Source organism: Sceloporus occidentalis, unplaced genomic scaffold (assembly GCF_023333645.1).
Source record: "Sceloporus occidentalis isolate IW3139 unplaced genomic scaffold, rSceOcc1.0.p SCAF_159, whole genome shotgun sequence".
Taxonomy (NCBI): domain Eukaryota; kingdom Metazoa; phylum Chordata; class Lepidosauria; order Squamata; family Phrynosomatidae; genus Sceloporus; species Sceloporus occidentalis.
The window spans coordinates 743,513-764,236 of record NW_028317139.1 but is presented as its reverse complement, the minus strand read 5'-3'; the positions used below and the strand labels follow the sequence as shown (position 1 = coordinate 764,236).

General features: G+C 38.0%; 1 protein-coding gene across 1 annotated transcript; it reads left to right on the top strand.

Moving 5' to 3' along the window:
- The first annotated feature begins 2,814 nt into the window (after positions 1-2,814).
- LOC149280148 (patatin-like phospholipase domain-containing protein 4) lies at positions 2,815-20,424 on the top strand. The gene is made up of 6 exons (XM_089500780.1): positions 2,815-2,994; positions 7,441-7,535; positions 7,740-7,875; positions 14,419-14,484; positions 19,470-19,622; positions 20,293-20,424. Exons 1-6 carry the CDS (start codon positions 2,815-2,817, stop codon positions 20,422-20,424), a joined length of 762 nt encoding a protein of 253 aa, XP_089356906.1.
- Positions 20,425-20,724: the final 300 nt, after the last annotated feature.

Below are 20,724 nucleotides of genomic sequence, written 5' to 3'. Positions count from 1 at the left end.
AGGTGTTGCAATGGCCCAGTCAAAGTCCAAACTTCAACCCAATTGAAATGCTGTGGCGGGAAATTAAGAGAGGTGTCCATAAACAAATGCCTGCAAACCTTAATGAACAGAAGAAACATTGTAAGGAAGAGTGGGACAAAATTCCTTCACAAACAATGTGAGAGACTTATAAAGTCATCCAAGTTATTACTCCTAAAAGCGGTGCTACAAGTTATTGAACCATAAGGTGTACTTAGTTTTCACACATGGCTTCTCCATGTCCATGCTCTATCTTTGCTGAGTAAATCATGACATAGTGTAATTTGTCAATATGTCTCATCTGAGGTTGTATTTACCTAATATTTTTAGACCTGCTAAAGAACAGATGATTGTTATTATGTGCTCATATGTAAAGCCATACAATTGATGTACTTTGTTTTCACACAATATATATACATGTAAATACATGTATGTATGTATATGTAAGTGTGGGGGCAGAACGTTAGAAAGAGTATAAAAAGGCAGAAAGAAAGATAAAAGAAAAACTAGGGAAAGAAGATAGAAGAAGTGAAGAAAAGATGAGATGTTGAGCAGGTAAGATGGAAAAAAGATTTAGGGAAAAGGGAACTGCCAAAGAGGGAGGAAACATAGAACAGAAGTAAAAAAAGACTGCAAAGGGTAAACAGAAAGCATGAAAAAAAAAGAGGTAAGGGGTGCCAAAGCCAGAAAATCCAAAGAAGGGGCACTGCTCACTCACAGACATTGCATGTTTGTGTAACCAAGCTAGCACAAATTCAACAAATTAATACCAATGACAAAAAAAGATACATATTCCAACATATATCATATACCAATCTTAAGAAACCATTCATAAGAATGTTACTCGCAAAGCCATAAAAGCTATAAAGTTCAAGACACGTGCAAATGAAGAACATCATCTAACAGTGAGTTAGAAATCAAAGAGATACCATTGCAGGAGCAACTTGGCCTGGGGAGACCATTGGTCTCCTGGCTCCAGGAGTTAAAGGTCGCTCTGGCACTGGTTGATGCTCTTAGAGACCTTTAACTCCTGGCACAATCCTATGGATTACCGTTAACCCCTGCGATGCTACGCAGACAAGGTAGGCTAGAGGTAGTTGGACCAGGGAGATTAGCTAGGAGATATTAACGTGTACGTTTACCGGCCACCATATTAGTTTTTTAGGTATGCGGTTTGAACAACGAAAGTGCACCACTCATGTTCGTTTCAGGTTTCATACAAATGCACAAGTCTAGTAAAAACAGGGTTGGAAACAGGAAAAAAATAAAATTCAGTACAAAAATCGAATAAAGGAAGAAAAAAGGTTTGAAAAAAAGTCATTAAGCTCTATTTTACCCATCCTGTTAGTAATATATAATTACAAGAAACATCTTCTGGTCATAGTGTTTTGACCCTCTATAATTAAAAAAACATGCATTCAGGAGGTGAAGTCACAGAATATAAAGTGTGTGTATTTGTATTGTAATGCTATTACTAGTATTATATCTATATTAGTATTAATTAATTTATTAATTAGTATACTAGTATTATATCTATATATACACTTTTATTGTGTATGGGAGAGAATTTGAACCAGACTCTGCTGCCCTAAACAGTTAAGCTTACGCACAGCAGTTGAACGTGTGCTGACTGTATTACAGGCTTTCCAGAGGACTTGATGTCCATGTCAGCACAGAGGTAACACAGATGTAGCAGGTAAATAATACATTAGTATGAGGTTATGCTCTCAGTATAATAGCAAGCGCTGACATGTATTCGCAAGAAATGAAGAAGCCAGTGGTAGCTGTCACAGCACAGGTATGAATTATATATATCAGAAGGGCAGGGGACAGAGAAAGGCAAACTGTATCATTCACCTAAGCCTTGCACCGACTCTAGCTAAATAATTACAGTGTGTATGTGTGTAAGAAAGGGAAAACAATAGAAGTATTGTTAGTGGAAGATTCCTATCAACATGTAATCTTTATAAGCAGCTTTCCTCAGAAAAAAAAAACCCGCGGCAAAATCCCTTATATAATTTACATAAAGCATGCTACGTGTATTTCTATTGGCTATAGTTATACTCGCCGTTATTGGTTGGCTGGGGATCTAGGAAGGAAGGCAGATTAAATAAAGGGGAAAAAAACACCTCCTGGTTTCTATGGCAGAAGAGAAAAGGTCAGAATGCTGGCTTTGCAAATGTTTACTATGTAACAAAAGCTGCTGCTTTGCGCTAGCATGAGTGCTGCCGAGGAAGAAAGAGGAATGTATTGCTTTTAGGTTGGTGTTACGGTGCCTGTAAGAAAACCAAGCAGCCAAAAATTAAACCCAAGACCCATCAACTCCCATCATGCTCAACCAGTAAACAGTGGTGCACAGAAGATAAAATGGTCTATTCGCAAAATGGAGAGTTGTGCTTTTAATTATGGAACTGAATTCACTATTCATCATGAAGGGACAAATCTAGCTCGAAGAGTGACTGTGAAGAAACCATGCTAATTTAACTATACATTATGCAGGGACATCAAAGCTCATCCTGCAGCAGGAGCTCACTGAATGGGAACCTTCATAATGTATAGTGAATAAACCCTAGTGTGCCAAAGATTGTTTAGTGAAATGGTGAAGCAGGTGCTCCAGGAATACATTGCTGGGCATGCAGACATTCTAAATGCTTGTATATGTTTGTCAAGTTATATTAATATAGTACCTGAAAGATGTTTATTCACTTAATCCAACATTGTTAATCTATGGATTCCTAATCTTCATCTTTTCTTCTCTTAGCTCTGTTTTTTTTTCTTGTTTTTTTTTAGGACAGAATGAGCCATGTAAATTTGTCCTTCTCTGCCTGTGGATTTCTTGGGATATACCACTTGGGGGCAGCATCAGCACTTCTAAGGCATGGCCAGAGACTGCTCAGAACAGTTAAAATCTTTGCTGGAGCCTCTGCAGGATCTCTGGCTGCTGCGGTTCTTTTAACAGCCCCAGATAAACTAAAGGTAATTAAATACAGGATCTGGAAGCCGAAAGAGATTCCCTGTCATGAGAGCGGAGTAGGGTGATAATCTATAGATATTTTTTTTAAACCTCGCTTTAAGCAGTTCATGTTTTAAAACATTTTGTAAATTATTTATGGCATCATATGAATACTATACTACCGTTTGGGGTCAGGAAACGCACATTTTGTCCATTAAAATACTATAAAATGGATCAGAAATACAGTGTAGATATTGTTAATGACTATTGTAGATTGAAATGTTTTTTAATGGAAAATCTTCATAGGCGTACTGAGGCCCTTTATTAGAAACCATCAGTCCTGTGTTCCAATGGCACATTGTATTAGCTAATCCAAGTTTAGGTTTGAAAAGTTAAATGATTGTTATGCAATGATGTTTGCACAGCTAGGAGCTTTTTAGTTTTCCATGGGGTAGTAGTAGCATTATTAAACACTCATGGACAGGTTTTTTTTTTGTTTTTTTTGGAGCCCGAGGTGCGTGCTCCTCTATGTGCTGCATTCTGTGCTTAAAAGGCAGCAGAAGCCTGAAAAACTACTTCTGGCTCTCCCGAGGGGATGTACCAGGCTAAATTCCCCTCCCTGCGGGAGGGCCGGATGTCCAGGTCGAGCCCAGTAGGGTAAGACCCCTTTAACTTCAGGTCAAACCCCAAAGGGTAAGACCCCTTTATGGAAGAGGTAAGGGGCCATAAGGCTCCACTATACCTCTACCAGCTGAATCAAGCTGCAATTGCAGTGCAGTGCCCCAAACCAAAAGTGTCAAAATGTAATCCAAAAAAACATGTAGTTGCCTCGCCGTGTTAGGTAACGTGAATTCAAACCAGCAGTTAATAGGCACACGTGCAAAAACGTGGCAATAAATAGAGCGTCCAGCCGTTCCTGGCCGAAATCCAAAAAATTCTGCTCATTCCACAAGCCCATAAGGGTCAGGGGAAATGAAGCGTACAAGGTAGCAAGGACTTCGGTGCATATCGTGCGCACACCTTTCACAGTGGACGTGCAGACCATAAAAAAGTGACTCCAGCATGATGCTAGGGCAAATAAGCACCTTGGGTTCCTTGGTACCTCAGCCCTAAGGCCAGAAGATCAAGTGTTTCCCCCTCCTCCCTAAGGGTACTATACTTGATCTTAGCCAAAAGGCTGAGAAGCAGGAACACTCACAGACAGCCTTTTTTTTTTTTTTTTTTACAATCTCTTAACACTTCTCATTACACCAAGACGGCTCAGAACCCCAGCTTTTTTTACTATTCATCCAAGTCAGAAAGCTGTGTGCAATGGGTCCCTTCATGCCTTTTATCATCTCAGCCAGGAAGAGCTGAACACAGCTGGTAGCAGTCAGCTCAGTCCAGGCTCCAGAAGCAGCCACAAACATATTGCACAGCCTCTCTACACTTCATCCTTAATGGGACTCATCAGCATGAGGTTGTGATTCTGGGTTAAAAAGGCTCGGGGTAGCACGAGAAATACCATTACATAGGTTATAGTGGGTAAAGGTTATGGAAAACCCTTCCACTTAAAATTAAGGGGGTAGTAGAAGCATTATTAAACACTCATCTACAGACACTAGACAAGCCAGAAGGGTTATTTTTACCTCAGAAATATCATGGTGCTGCCACAACCACAAGGGATTCTGGGTAAGCAGATGCAAATAACATCAACAATAATCACCTTTTGCCTCTATATCCACGTTATACATGGATCCCTTGAAAGTAATTGCCTGCTGTACAAGACAGCCTGTACAAGATAGCCAGATCACCACTCATGGACTCGTCAGCAACCTCATGCTAACCCCCCCCCCGCCGTGGAATGGACTCCTCTAGACCTCTGAAGGTGTGCTGTGGTATCTGACACCAAGGCCTTAGCTGCAGATCCTTTAAGTCCTGTAAGTTGCAAGGTTGCATCCTCCATGGATGCCTGTAGCAGCAGAAGGAGGTGCAGGGGCATTGCCTCTGTGTGACTTAAGTGTGCCCCTAACCTTGCAGCACCTAGGACAGAATCTATTGGCACTATGAAAGGAAAAATATATTAATATTAATAAAAAACAAAATTACTTTTTTGTGTCAGTTTCAAACCTATTTGTAAAAATGTTTCCACAGCTGACGTGAAACTGTATAGGGAAGCTCAAATACCTCCTCCACTTTAGTATGTGTAACGTGTCTGGTGAACCTAGTATGTCTCATTCTAGATAAATAGATACATTGTGACAGCAGAAAAGAACTAACAGGCATATGTAGTCTGCCCTGTTTGAATCACTTTTAACTAATTTCATTTTTTTTAGAAAGGCTTTTCTTCACAACCCAATCATTGCCTATACTGTACTAAACTGAGCTAAAAATGCCTGCCTGTCTTGCTTGGTGATAGTGAAAGGTGCTATTCTACCTACTTTTCTGAATATAATTTATATCTAAATTTTGTATTAGAAACATTGTTACTTTCAAACTGCCAAATGTCCACCCCTACTTAGAAATAATTCTTTAACCCCTTAACGACCTTTGCCGGTTCAGGACCGTCACGGAAAAATGGTCACTTAACGACCTTTGACGGTCCTGAACCAGCAAAAAATTAAATAAGCTTAGAAAGTGATCAACGATCACTTTCTTCGGTTAAACGGCGTTGCTGTAATGCCTCGACGTCGAGGCATTCAGTAACGCCGAGATCGGCATCAGGGGCCATGTCTGGCCCCTCCCTGGGGCGTCAACATCCGCCATACATTGTATGGCGGCGGACGCCCGTTTTAAAAGAGTTTAGGAGGCGATCAAGTCACCAGAGGAACCATCCAGTACCAGCAAAATGTGTAAAAATAAATAAATAAAAAATTAAAAATAAAATAAAGTTTATTATTTTGAGCAAGTGCTAAAATTTCAAAAAAAAATCTCAACATACAAAGAGTTAAAATAAAAGCACTTCAAATAACCAAGGGGTGTCTGATTTAATAAAAAATGGCTTGATGGGGTAAATTGGAGTGGCCGGGCTCAAAGATAGGGCATAGGTACAGACTGACCAAAATAGAGAAAAAAAGTGCACTTCCCAAATGTGGGATTTTAAATCTCAAACAACCCGACAAACCCATGCATGTGGGGTATCGCTGCACTTCGGAGATGTTGCTGAACACACATTGGGGGGTTGTTTGATAGTGACGCATACCAGGAGCTATGAATTCATTCCTGAAGTACAATTTGTGTGGAAAAAAAATACAAAATTTAATTTTGGGAAAGGCAGGTGGTAGAATCTCATGCATAAAAGGGTTAAAATACCAGCATTTGAAATACTTTGTGGTGTCTAGTTTTCAAAAATATATGGTCGGCTTCAAAGATGTTCCAAAGAGGATATAGAGGCAGAATTACCAAATGACTACCTGAATTACGCATGTCCCAAAAGTAGCCTTTTACCAGCCAAACAATCTGACAAACCTATGCATGTGGGAAATCACCATACTCAGGAGATGTTGCTGAACACATATTGGAGTGTTGTTTGACAGTGACATATACCAGGACCTTTATATTTATAACTAAATTACAATTCGTGTGAAAAAAAAAAATAAAAAAAATTACTATTACAAAGTTTGACAAAGTGTGGTTGTATAATTAGTGCATGGAAACAGTTAAAATACCAGCATTTGAAATACCCTGGGGTGTCTGTTTTTCAAAAATATATGGTTTGATGATGATTAATTGAGTTAACCGGCTTCAAAGATGTTCCAAAGAGGAGATGGAGGCAGAATTACCAGATTTTGAAAAAAAAGGCTTGGAAATCATAAAATGCTACTTGTACTTATTGCCCAATAACTTACAAAAAACAGCAAAAAAACATAAAACATTGGGTATTTCTAAACTCAGGACAAATAGAATCTATCTAGCTAGTTTTTTTTACTTCCTTTTGTAGGTGATTAAAAGATTTTTCAAAGAAAAGTCATAAAAGGTGTTTTTTTTTCAAATTTTCATCATGTTTTATTATTTTTATTATAGTAAATAAGGTGATATGATCAAAACATATGGTATCTGAAGAAAGCCCATCTTGCCCTGAAAAAAAACAATATATAACATGTGTGGGTACACTAAATGGGTGAGGAGAAAATTACAGCTGAACACAAGCACCGCAAAAGTGTTAAAACATCCTCGGTCCCACAGGGTACAAAAAGAAAAAATGAGCCCGGTCCTTAAGGGGTTACACATGTGAATTTTTGTCTCATTCATAATTGTTGCTGAGAACATCTAAGTGTTATGTGACACAAAAGTGGGCACGTGGTAACACCATAAAAACCTAAAAAAATGTAATCCGTAAAGGAAATAATGAGATTATCAATCTGTTAAATTTTATTTGCTTAACATGTTTTGAGAGCTAAATGCATGTTTTATCTGAAGAAACGTAAATTCACACCTCTTCACTCATAATACATAGGGAAACATATTGATTACTCTAATTATAATTGTAGGTAAGCAAAGATTTCCTCTACTCGTTTTCTGAGGATGTTAGAAAGCAAACCCTTGGGGCAGTTACGCCAAGATACAACTTCATGGAATATTTAAGGTAAACAGAATAATGTAAACCAAAAATGCATATATTTAATTAGATGAGCATATTCTAGAATTCCTAGAAGCTTATAGAATGGAAAAGATACATTTGTTTTTTTTTGAGGTGTGGAGATACAGCACATTTCCCAGCTTGTCTTAAAATATTTACTGCGTGATAAATAATTAAAATTGAGTAATGTTTATCATTTGTTTGCCATAGGGGAGGCATAGAATCAATTCTTCCATCTAAAGCTCATGAGATAGCTGAGAGTCGTCTGTGCATATCAATCACAAATACCAAAAGCAGAGAAAATCTACTGGTTTCAAAATTTGCCTCCAGAGAGGAACTCATTAAGGTAACAATGTTATCACTCAGTTTGGTAAATGGAAATATTTTGTGGCCTTCTTGAGGAGCTGTTTAACAGAATGAAATTAGTGGAAGTTGTAAAGATTAGTATACAGCAAATGCTAAACTATCTGCATTTCATTGTTTTGTTATCTATTTCATATTTGAATGATTTCATCTTTTGTGCATAAAATGTTTAAACACCTGTCCATAGAGTTGATTTTGCTAAGTCCTATACCCTTTCCAAATTTATATTGCACCCACTAATGCAATAACAAAACTGTTTCTTATTGATGAGACGGCCTCCCCATGTAGCCTTTATCGAAAATATTTTGTTCCAAGATTTCTGTTACTAGTGCAGATTTATTGCTTGCTCATCTTATGATAAAATTCTTCCACTTCCCATTTTGCACAAGGATGAAAATGGCGTATATTGTGTACTCTTGTGGAATTACTGCACGTGACGCTATAAAATAATCCCACTGGCAAATACAAACAATGGAGAGCCCAAGTTTACTGGCCCACAAACTATTGTAGACCAGACCCATCTATCTATTCCCTCTGTCCCTCTCCAGCCTTATTTATTCCAACAAATGTCCCTTGCTTTCCTTCAGGCTACTAGCCCAGGTCTGTTTCTCTTTCCTTTCAAGACGTTTATCCTCTAAAATAACCCACCTTTTCTCCATTTCATTTCTACCTCCAATAAATTGTATAATATGACCTCTGCCTCAAGAAAATATTTATTTTGTTGGAAAGTCAGATTTGTCACAACGTGGCGCCGGCAAAAATTTCACATCATAAAACAAAAGGAAAATCTCTTTTGGTTCATGTCGATCTAAGACATAAACAGTCTTTCATAACTTTCAAATTGCTAAACAGTTGTAGGTGACTTTGTTGAAGCCCAATTATAAACCCTCCATTCACTCTGAATTACATTTTCGCCAGTTGCCTTTAACATTTTATGATTACCTTGGGTTGATTCCTACAGAAGATTACATTTTTGTCATATTGAGTGTTAAGGGACTAAGAAATAGGCAATAGGGTTCAGCAACTACAGACATAAAAGGAGAGCGGTATTGCTTTTAAGTGTGTGGTTATATATGCACTACAGTAATTTATTCGTACATGGACTGTTTAATGTCTCCCTAATTGGAAATCTTGGCTTCCACATCAACCTTTAAAATTTAATTGTTTAAAATTTTAAACTTTCTGTATACATTAGCAATTTTCACTGGCCAAAACAGACCCAATTTTTTTCTAGGGTCTCTTGAATCTTTTACTATAAGGCAAAGTAGTAATATGTAACAGTGCATGTTATGTAATCAATTTCAATTTAATTTACGCACATAAAACAATTTTAATATCTATAAAATGTTTAGTTTCAGTTTAAAACTTAAACAAGAGGTGTAAAACGTTGCTTAATGTGTTGTCTTTGTTTCAGAAAATGATAATGCAGTACAGGCCGCAACACGCACAATTTAGTGTTTGCAAATATAATGGCAAGTGACCAGAGCTCAGACCTGAAAGAAAAAGAGGGAGGTTAAGGTGCCAGCCCGAAAAAAGTAGGCACCAGATAGAAATACATTTATTAATGTATTCAAAGGTAGAATTTACATAAAATATACAAGGCAGACAGTATGCATCAACCAATAATACAATGACAAGGAACACAATGTAATATAACACAGCATTCCACAAAAAGAACACCATGGTCTAGGGCTGCTTTGCTGCTTCATGACCAGGGTGACTTGCCCTAATTGATGGAACCATGAATTCTGCTACAAGAACATCTTCAAGAAGCTCAAGGGCAGTTGGGATATGCAGCAGGACAATGGACTAAAGCATACAAGCAAGTCCATCTCTGAATGGCTCAAAAGAAACAAAATGAAAATTTTGGAGTGGCCTAGTAAAAGACCTGACTTGAATACAATTGAGATGCTGGGGTATGACCTTTAAAAAAGACAATCACTCCATAGTGATGTAAGGAGTTACCGTTATTCCAGTTGTCACTGAGGGTGGCCCAGCTAGTTATTAGCCCTTCTGTATTAATGATTAGCGATCCCCCCTAAAGAGTCTAAGATGGTACTGCTAACATTGACGCTTATTTTAGTGTACCTAGAAAATATACTAACTGCATCTCACTGATGAGGCTCATGAAGGCTAAAACATATGTCTATCATTGTTGGTTGTCGCATTCTGTGGCATGACACTTCGGTTCAGCTGTGCCAGTTCTATGACTGTACTAATAGAGATTAGTCATTGTTAGTCACTGGCCATTAGTAACAATGTAGCACAAATTGACAGCTCGAGGTCATACTGATTAAAGTTGCATAGGATCCATCATGATAGCTCTAAATAATAATTGATTGAGTTATTCTCCAGGTTAACAGCCAGATCACCTTGTACAAGGGTCAGAAGTGCTAAATTGTGGCATCTGTTAGCATGGTTTACAAACTCATTCCACTCCTTTTCTCCAGGTATATAATATTTAATTTGAGTCCACTAATTGTACTTAACGATCTTTATTTTGTTATGAGTCATAGAATAACAACGCCCAACTTCAACTGCTGCATATATACTACGCAAAGCCTAGCATGTGCGAGACCCCATATAATTACAATTGGTATAATTTAAAGCCTTGGTGTGTTTAGAATAATGTTGGTGTCAGTGCTGATTATTTTGTTTGTTGAAAATAAAATAATAAATAAAAATGGCAATTTACTTTAATGAGCATCTGACAATAGTCCAACTGGAATGCTAGTTGAAATGTCAGAAAACATGCGATTATAAATTCCTCAGTAATTATTTCATGGATTTGTGATGTTGTCCTCGGGATTAAGTCCAAAAGTTCAGACTAATTGAGGACACCGAAATCATAGCTCTTTGGGCAATGTTTTGTCTTGTTTAAATGTAACACAAGAGGTAAATCATAGTTTTCTTATTTTTTTATTATTTTAAACTAATTTTGCTTTTAAATAAGGCTTACATTATACTGTATATTTGTCTGTGTCGTGATATTGCCATATTGCAGTGCTTTTTTTCCTACTTGCATCCTTGAATGGAAAAGTACACGTTAAGGCTATTGTTAGCTTGCCGTTAAGCAAGTAATACGTGTAGAGTTGGCAGATTTTCTATGGATTCCCTCTTTGAGTATTCACTATTCTAATTAAAAAACACTTATTGTGTGTCCTGTTGCACTTATAAGAGATGGCACTCTGAGTAAATGCCAAGTATACTGTACGGGACAATCAACTATTAACTTGTTTGCCTATTTGCAAACGCGCCACCTTCTATCGCATCATCTTCATATTAGACATGGGAGGGTCATGGCTCAGCTGTACCAGGCTGACTAGCTGTGCTACAAGAAGGTTAGGAAAGAAGTCATATTAGGTGTGGAAAACCACTGCCCACATATGAAACACTTTCTAAATATAATGTATTGTGCTCATGCACAAGTATCCTAACAGTAGTAATAGTATGGGACTGTCCTACTGAGCAGCCCCACTATACCACTTAGTAGTAAAAAAGGCCAGGTTGGAGAGATCATAAGATCTCCCCTGATCAGCCATTGAGCTGTGAAATTGATCAAGCAGTTAACCAATTGCAGGCCCCACATGGCCACCTCTTAACTTAGCAAAGCTATGTGCTGGCATATGATATCTTATGCCTGCTGTTTCACTACATTGTGAGGGTTAGGTCATTAGATTGATTTGCCCTGACACATATCTCAACTTACACGTGCCACCTCCCCACCCTGCCCAACCCCCCTTTCTCCCATAGAAAGTATCCTAGCTTGGACTCTGGACATGGAGATAGGACGATGACAAATCAGGACAAAGCTACATTGCATGTGCTCATTCAAAATTTTTTAAAGCCTAGCAGGGTTTAGCAGTGATGCAGCTGGACAGAATATAGGGAAAAGCAATTATTTCTTATGCAGGCTCAAGCTGAATATACAGGGTTCATCACACTGGCAAATTGCTCTGCCCTACTCTGTACAGTTTCTTCACTTCTCAGTTCTCTGCTCCCTGCATGTCACTCTGCCGACCACCTTCCTGGCTCACACACACTTATTCCATATTCGAACACATGCACACTCAGTTGAACACCATACACTAACACACCATACACTGGGCACTGACATCACACACTGGCTGATACTATATTGACACCCCCCCACACACACACACACATTCAAATACTGCAAACTAACATACTCAAACACACTCCCACACACACACTCATTATAACACTGTAAACTGTCAAACCCAAAGCATACTCATTGTAATTGTGTGCTTGTTCTAACGTTGTACACTAACATACACACATGGCTATTCATTCTAGCCCTGTACACTGTCACCCTCCCACACATACTCATTGTAACACTGTACACTGACACATACACAGTCTATATATATCTATTGTTCCCCTTGCTTGTACGTTCTGCTTAGTTGTGAGATCTGCACCTGCGAGCAATTTGGGTGCTTACAGGGGTGCTTTGTTGCGCATCTGCTTCAGTACGCACCCAGGTGCTGAGGTGTCCCCCCTCATTTAGACACCCCAGGCAGAGTCGCTCTACTGTACCAGACCTGGCTTGTTCCTCTGGTAGCAAAAACTTATGCAGGACCTTCAAGATACAGCGAGTAAACCTATCCTTAATGATTACATGCTTTTTGTACCGTTAACAATTTACGTCAATGGTGTTGCTGCTGTTGACCCCCCAGTTCTTGCATACTTTGATCACTATATGTGGAGATGATACTCTAACTTTATAGGATTAATATTAAGCATGTATTGCCTTTGTATGCTAAATGTATTTCCAACACTCATTTCAGGTGACACAAGGCAGACATAGCCGGTTATGAAGCAGACATTCGCCCATCACAACAGTAATGTTACTCGTGCATTACTTTACTGCATTTCCCTGTGAATTCTTAATGGTAGTATTGTGGAATTGAATTCCAGTTCAAAAAAGTTAGAGCGGCATTCTAAATATCTTGGTCAGTTTTGTCCTTGCAGCTATTGTGTATATTCGATTAAAACTTTGTGAAAAGCTTCTACGAATAGCACTTTGTGCGTAGAATGCAATGGGCTGCCTTAGAAAGAATAGTATTTTGCAGGTGCTGTCGGCGATTTTATTTGCTGAACACTAATGATGATTGCCAAATCAATACGCGTTGGCATATAACAATTGAAATTGTCACAGAAGAACAGTACAGTATAGCTGAAAAAGATCTCAGTCAATTTAAACATTCTAGTTAATGTTTGTAGTAGAGATGTCAGTAACTGACTTAAAGGGACAGTCATAGTGAAGCAAACAGTGTTGAGCAGACTAATGTCTCATCTTCGAAATGGAGGTGGAGGTGACTTGGCTATTCCTGTAAAGGTCATCCCAGGTAACAACATACATATAGTGTATGGAAACATCCATACTTATTTTGGGGGAAAATAAAAATGTGAGTATCCGCAAAAAATGTCAGTACTTTTTTTTTCCATAAAATAGATTAAAATTACAACTATAAAAGAATGCATATAATTATATGTGTACCTTAATATGCATTTGGGGAGATTTTGCAGAATTCTTCCATGCATTTGCAAAATGGACCAGATGGACATTTAAAGGGACCACGCAGCTATCATATGCATTAAAGTGCATATCATGGCTGAAATGCCCTTTTAACTAGGCTCTCCAGCATTTAAAAAAATAAACCTGGTTAAGTGTGTTATGTTTGTTGTTAAAATATATATATCTGATGAAAACACCAATTGATTGTATGGCAATATCCAGTCAGTGCTTGCTTTTGCATCGCATAATAAACATTCCTTGAACAATTAGAAATGAAGCAAGTTTTTACATGACTATGTATTGAATTCAGTAGTCTATGTGGAACAGCACCTTTAATGTTTATTCCATAGAGTGCCAGCTATGTGGTATTTGAACATCCAATGTCATGTGTCTCTGACATAGCAGTACTCACAACCCAGCACTAAACTTTTTTTAAAGCAATTGCTAAAAAAAATAATTTTCTACATGCAATCTGTCTGATAAAGTGTTTAATAAAGTGTAAACTGTTTCTACGGTTGTCATCTAAAGGTAACTATAGCAAAAATCCGAAAATTTGCCTATGTAGGAAAAACTCAACCCCCGTTCACCCAGAGGGTTAAATAAACCTACAGAAATAGGTTTATCGTACAAAAGAAAGGAAATCTGTTTTTTGCTAGTTATTGCTACCGCAATATTATTCTGTACAATATCTTTTATGTAACAAGAAGCCGGTTAGGTTCATCACCTTTTTTCACAAAGGCAACTTCTTCAAGAGTTCAGAACTGTTTCCTGCACAGAAACCTAAAGGGAAGTTATAAGAAATGTCACATTATATTTATTTGGTTTTCTCAGTATGTTTGGGTGCTTAATGTAAAAAATAATTATTTTTTTTTACATTTATTAAGGGTGTGATGTTTTTATGTTATTATTTTTTACACCACTTTATCAGATACTGTTTCAAAAGTACATGTTCATTATAGTTTAAAGAAGCTTATTTTTTTTTTGCAGGTACTCTTGGCAAGTTGTTTTATTCCTGTGTATGCTGGAATCAAAGCTGTGGAATATAAAGGAGAGGTGATAATGAATATAGTCATTCTATATGTCACATACAAGTTATTGAACTTTTGATATAAAAAGTCGTTTTAGACTTGAAAAGAAAATGTTTATGGTAAACTAATTTAATTATTTTTTCTTCAAATAAATAGCCATGTTATGTTATGTGCTATTTGAGTTGTCTTCCTAACAACTCTTCTTAGTACATATATAATTAACATGTACAGCTTAGAAGAGAGACGAGACAGATGAGAGAAACATTTAAATACTTAAAGGGAATCTGCACTATATAAGAGCAGGCTATATTTAAAATAAGAAAAACTATCACCACAAGAGCACATAGTCATAAATTAGAGGGGCAAAGGATTAAAAGTAATATCAGAAAGAACTGTATTACTTTACTGAGAGGGTAGTGCATTAGCCTCTCTCTAGACTCTAAGCTCGTTTGACCAGGGCCCTCCTCATCTGTTGTCTCTGTTAGTCAATTTGTTATGTTACATACTACTTGTTAAGTCCTGTCTACCCATTGTACAGTGCTACAGAATTTGATGGCGCTATATAAAACAATAAATAATAATAATTGGCCTACCAGCAAAAGTGGTAGATGTTAATACAGTGAAGGAGTTTAAGCATGCAAGGGATAAGCGTAAGGCTCTCCTAGATATAAAATAAGGCCAATGACTAATTAAAGTATATAAATTGGGCAGACTAGATGGGCCAAATGGTTCTAATCTGCTGACACATTCTATGTTTATATATACACCATATGGACAAAAGTATTGGGACACCTGACCATAACACTAACATGAACTTTGATGACATCACTTTCTAAATAATAATAACATAATAATATGTAGTTGTTTCCCCCCCTTTGCAGCTATAACAGCCCCCACTCTTCTGGGAAGGCTTTTTACAAGATTTTGGAGGTTTTCTGTGGGAATTTGTGTTCATTCATCCAGTAGAACATTTGTGTGGTCAGGCGCTGATGTTGTATGAGAAGGCCTGGCTCGCAAGCTTCGTTCCAGTTTATTCCAAAGGTGCTCAATGGGGTTGAGATCAGGGCTTCTTGTGGGGCAGTGAAGTTCTTCAACTCAAACTCAAGTCTTTATGTACCTTGCTTTGTGTACTGGGGCACAGTCATGCTGGAATAGAAAAGGGCCTACCCCAAACTTCCCACAACGTTGGAAGCCTATTATTGTCTAAAATATCTTGGTATGCTTAACATTAGGATTTCCCTTCAATGGAAGTAAGAGGCCTAGCCCAACCGCTAAAAAAAACAGCCCCATACCATTAGCCCTCCTCCATCAAACTTTACAATTGGCACAATGTTGTCAGGCAGGTAACGTTCTCCTGGCACCTGCCAAACCCAGACTCGCCCATCAGTCTGCCAGAGAAGGGTGATTTGTCTCTCCACAAAACACGTTTCCACTGCTCCAGAGTACAGTATGCTTTACACCACTCCATCCGATGCTTGGCATTGTACTTGGTGATGAAAGGATTGCATGCAGCTGCTTGGCCATGGAAACCCATTCCACGAAGTTCCTGCCGCACAGTTTTTGTGCTGGTATTAATGCCAGTGGAAGTTTGGAACTCTTCAGCAACGGAATTGGCAAAGTGTAGGTGACTCTTAGGCAACATGCACCTCAGCACTCAGTGACCCCACTCTGTGACTTTGTGTGGCTTTGTGGCTGAGTTGCTGCTGTTCCTAAACTTTTCCACTTTCCAATAATACCACTTACAGTTGACCCTGAAAAATCTCACAGGAATAAGATTTTACAAACTGACTTATTGCGAAGGAGGCATCGTATCACAGTACCACGCATGAATTCACTGAGCTCTTCGGAACAACCAGTTTTTTTCACAATTGTTTGTAAATGCAGACTGCGTGGCTTGGCTCTTCATTTAATACACCTATAGCAATGTGTCTCATTGAAACACCTAATTTCAGTAACTAAGAGGTATGTCTTAATACGAATTGCAAATGTACCAAATTTTAGTTAATTCTGCCAATCGTATTAAGCCCGAAAAATGGAAGAAAACAAAGCAAAAAACTTTGTATTTTCGTCCAAAATGTGTTGGCCCTTTCACTCACAGTCTCACTCTCTCACAAACTCTCTGTTTGTTCTCTTTCTTTGGCTGAACCAAATGTGCAGGCCTACCGAACTTTGTGGGCCTTTTCAATTACACTTACACTCTCATGCTCTCTAAATATTTCCCTACCTTCTCTGACGACCACCTCCTCTTCTTCATCTTCTTCTCTCTTCTATCTTCTCTCTTTCATCCTCTTCCTTTATCCACCAAATCAGAGCACTTTTGGTGACATCCTCTCCATCGATTGCAATTGATCAGCAGAGAAGGTAGGGAAGCATTTACAGAGTGTGAGAGAATGAGTAAGTGTGAATTTGGGCTAAAATGACCCACAGATTTTTGTCTGAACCAAAACACCCGAAAACGAATGGGTCAAACACAAACGTACTGTAAATATATAAATCCACAAACTGTATAATATAAATATATATACTATATATGTGTGTATGTGTATGTATATATATATGGGCCAAAAGTAGGTATACAGTTCTGTTTGGGTCATGTTTAGTCTCTTTTGGTGCAACATCTCTAAAAACTGCAATAGTTCTCAATACTTGTAAAGTAAAAGGTAAAAGAAATAATAAGCTTTAGATTACAGTTTGAATTACAAGTTTGTTAAAAGGATTTGATCAGTGGTATTCAAATGATGCAAAAAATCAATCTTCGATATGCTTAGTATAATTGAACAGATTAAAAAATTGTATGTGTCTGTGTGTAGAAAAGAAAATACCGTATTTGCTCGATTATAAGACGACCCTGATTATAAGACGACCCCCCAAAATCTGAATATTAACTTAGGAAAAAAAGAAAAAACCTGAATATAAGACGACCCTAAAGGAAAAAAGTTTTACCAGTAAATGTTAATTCATGTAAACTATTTTTTTTAATAAAAGCTATGATTGAGAAAAATATTTTTTTTGTTTTTATTTCTTGTATTTTCCAACCTGTCCCCCAGTTACGCACATCTGCCCCCAGGCTTGCCACTCCAATATGGCACTGTGGCCCATGATATGCCTTTTAACCCTCTATATGCCACTGTGCCCCATGGTATGCCTTTTGACCCCCTATGTGCCACTCTGCCTCCAGAAATGCCTTATACCCCTATATGCCACTCTGCCTCCAGAAATGCCTTATACCCCTATATCCCATTCTGGCATTTAGGGGGTTAAAATGCATATTATGGGGCAGAGTGGCATATAGGGTGGTATAAGGCATTTCAGGAGACAGAGTGGCATTAAGGGAGTTAAAAGGCATTGTATAGAGCACTCTGCCTCCAGAAATGCCTTATACCCCTATATGCCACTCTGGCATTTAGGGGGTTAAAATGCATATTATGGGGCAGAGTGGCATATAGGTGTATAAGGCATTTCAGGAGGCAGAGTGCTCTATTAAATGCCCCCTTAACGCCACTCCAGAAATGCCCTATGCCCCCATTTAACACACACACACACACACACCCTATACCCCCATTTAACTAACACACACACACACACACACTCTCCCCTCCCCTCTCAGCCCTCTCTTACCGGTGCTTCCAGCCGGGGCAGCGGGTTGACGTCGCCTTCTGCTGCAGCCGGAAGGAGGTGGAGTTGGCAGCGGGGGTTTGTCTGCGTCCGTCGCGTATACTTTCCCCGGCTGTCAGAGATCAGAGTTCCCCGCACCGGTGCGGGGAACTCTGATCTCTGACAGTCGGGGAAGGTTTGCGCGACGGACGCAGACAACCCCCGCTGCTAGCCACACCTCCTTCCGGCTGCAGCGGACGTTGTCTACGCGGATCGCGTAGACGTCAACCCGCTGCCCCGGCAATACAGCAGGAAGCACCGGTAAGTGTGTATGATGGGGGGGGGGGGTGAGACAGGAGGATCCAGGTCCCCTGCAGCGGTGCGGGGGATCTGGATCTTAGTCTCCTAATCAGACTCTATTTGAGGTCTGATTAGAAGACGACCCCGATTAGAAGACGAGGGGTATTTTTCAGAGCATTTGCTCTGAAAAAAACCTCGTCTTATAATCGAGCAAATACGGTATAGAGGATCTAATTAAACGTAAAACATGACTTCTCTGTTTAAATATTTTACTGATATTAATGTACACTGGTCTGTTCCACTAGCAGGAATAGTCAAATAGTTTTTTATTCAACAAATTATATTCTTTGAGAAATTGTTTGATCCTTTGCATTTACTGTATACAGTGTCCTTCTTTAATGACTTAGGTATGTTTAGTAGACACTTAGTCTTACCCAAATAGAGTGTGTGTATATATCGATATATGTGTGTATATATATATATATATATATATATATATATATATATATATATATATATATATATATATATATACATACATATTTTAAAAACAGCTTGATCTATAGAGTCCTTAACAACACAGTGACCCTCTGTATATCTGTACTTATCTCTAAACACTCTCCTAACCATCTTCTTTTGCTATTGATTTTTCTTCCTACTCGCTTATCCAGGATTTTACACACACTATGCACTGAAATTCCTTACCCATTCCCTCTCCTACTTCCACTAACTCTAAATACTCACTGAAAGACCACCCATTTAGAGGAACATTCACCCCCCCCTAATATTTTCAACTTGCAGTTTGAAATCCTCCCCACTGTCAAGATCTTCATGCCACTGACTTCTCCGCATCAACCCACCTACAATCAAATGATCTTTGATAGGGACAGTCCCTATCCTTCCATCTGACCCCCCCCAACCTCCCATGCTCACAGCAAGCACGACTCTCCTCTCTTTCTGTACCAGCGTGTCTTCATGTGTGTAAAACTTATTGTCAGATTGTCAATTCTAACGTTATTAATTTTCATTACCTCTATTCTAATGGTCCTACAGAATCAACTGGTGCAGTAAAAATTAATGTAATGTAATATAATAAAATTCTACATTTTTTTACAGAAATGGTTTGATGGAGGTTTTACAAACAGTCTTCCCATTTTGCCCATTGGACGCACTATAACAGTGTCACCTTTTTGTGGTCGACACAATATTTGCCCTGAAGATAGAGGACATGTCGACTTATATCTTAAAGTAGCGAAGCAGGACATATTGGTAATTTATTATTGCTTAATATTTGTGCAATTTAAACTTGTATTACGTGAAATAGTGTTTAATTTTTGTAGATGGTGAAATGGATATACGTTGGTACACTTTCTAAACATATGACAACTATTTTAATTTGATAAAACTCTGTCTATAGGACATAGTTCATAAATATAGCTTGTGATTTATTATCAGATAGTCCGCTCTAGTTATTTATATTGTTATAATATCATATTCATTAGGAAAAATATGTTTAAATAGAATCCTCTCGTGTAACTATTTAACTATGCAGCATTTTGTAACATACACAACTGGATACCTACCGTATATTCTATATAATTTAAGAGAGCCTGTCCTCCTCCACATTTAGAATAACAGAATTAAAGCTTGGGATTTATTTCTGTGAAATATACACATTCTCCAGTGATGCAAGGTGTGAACTATTTAATATCAAACCATAAAATTCTAGAAAGAGTTTTATCAATTTGATCTAAAATTACTAGTTTGGTTTTGCAAGGTTGATATTAAATATGTAAGTCATAAAAAGTTTTCAATTTATTCTTTTTGTCTTGGGATCTTTAATTAGAAATAAATTCTTATGCATTGCACAGCACTTGTGTGTTTTGACAGTCTAGGCATGTAAATAATGGATTTGTCCTCATTTAAATCTTTGCTACAGCTATCAACAGCCAATCTTGAAAGACTTAATCAAGCATTGTTCCCACCAAGTCAAGAACAAATGGAGTCAATTTTTCAAGATGGATTTGAAGACGCAGTGAAATTTCTACAAACAGAAAACTGTTTTGAATAGAGTAAACCATTTCCGATCACTGATAATTTTAGCAACATATTTGATTATGAAGAGATGATGTGACACATTTTCTTGATGTATATGTTTAGAGAACCATTAATCAACCAAAAATACATTAACTGCAAGTAATGTCTTAACCAACATTCTTTATCTTGTTGATGTCTCAGATTGATGAAGGAATCTGCTAAAGAACTGTGAAGGAGTAACTGAAGGCCGTGTCTAATGAGAAATAAATTTCCACTGTACACAGATATAACTTTTGTTGTTTTCTTTTTTACACAAGGTTACAAAGTGAAGCCA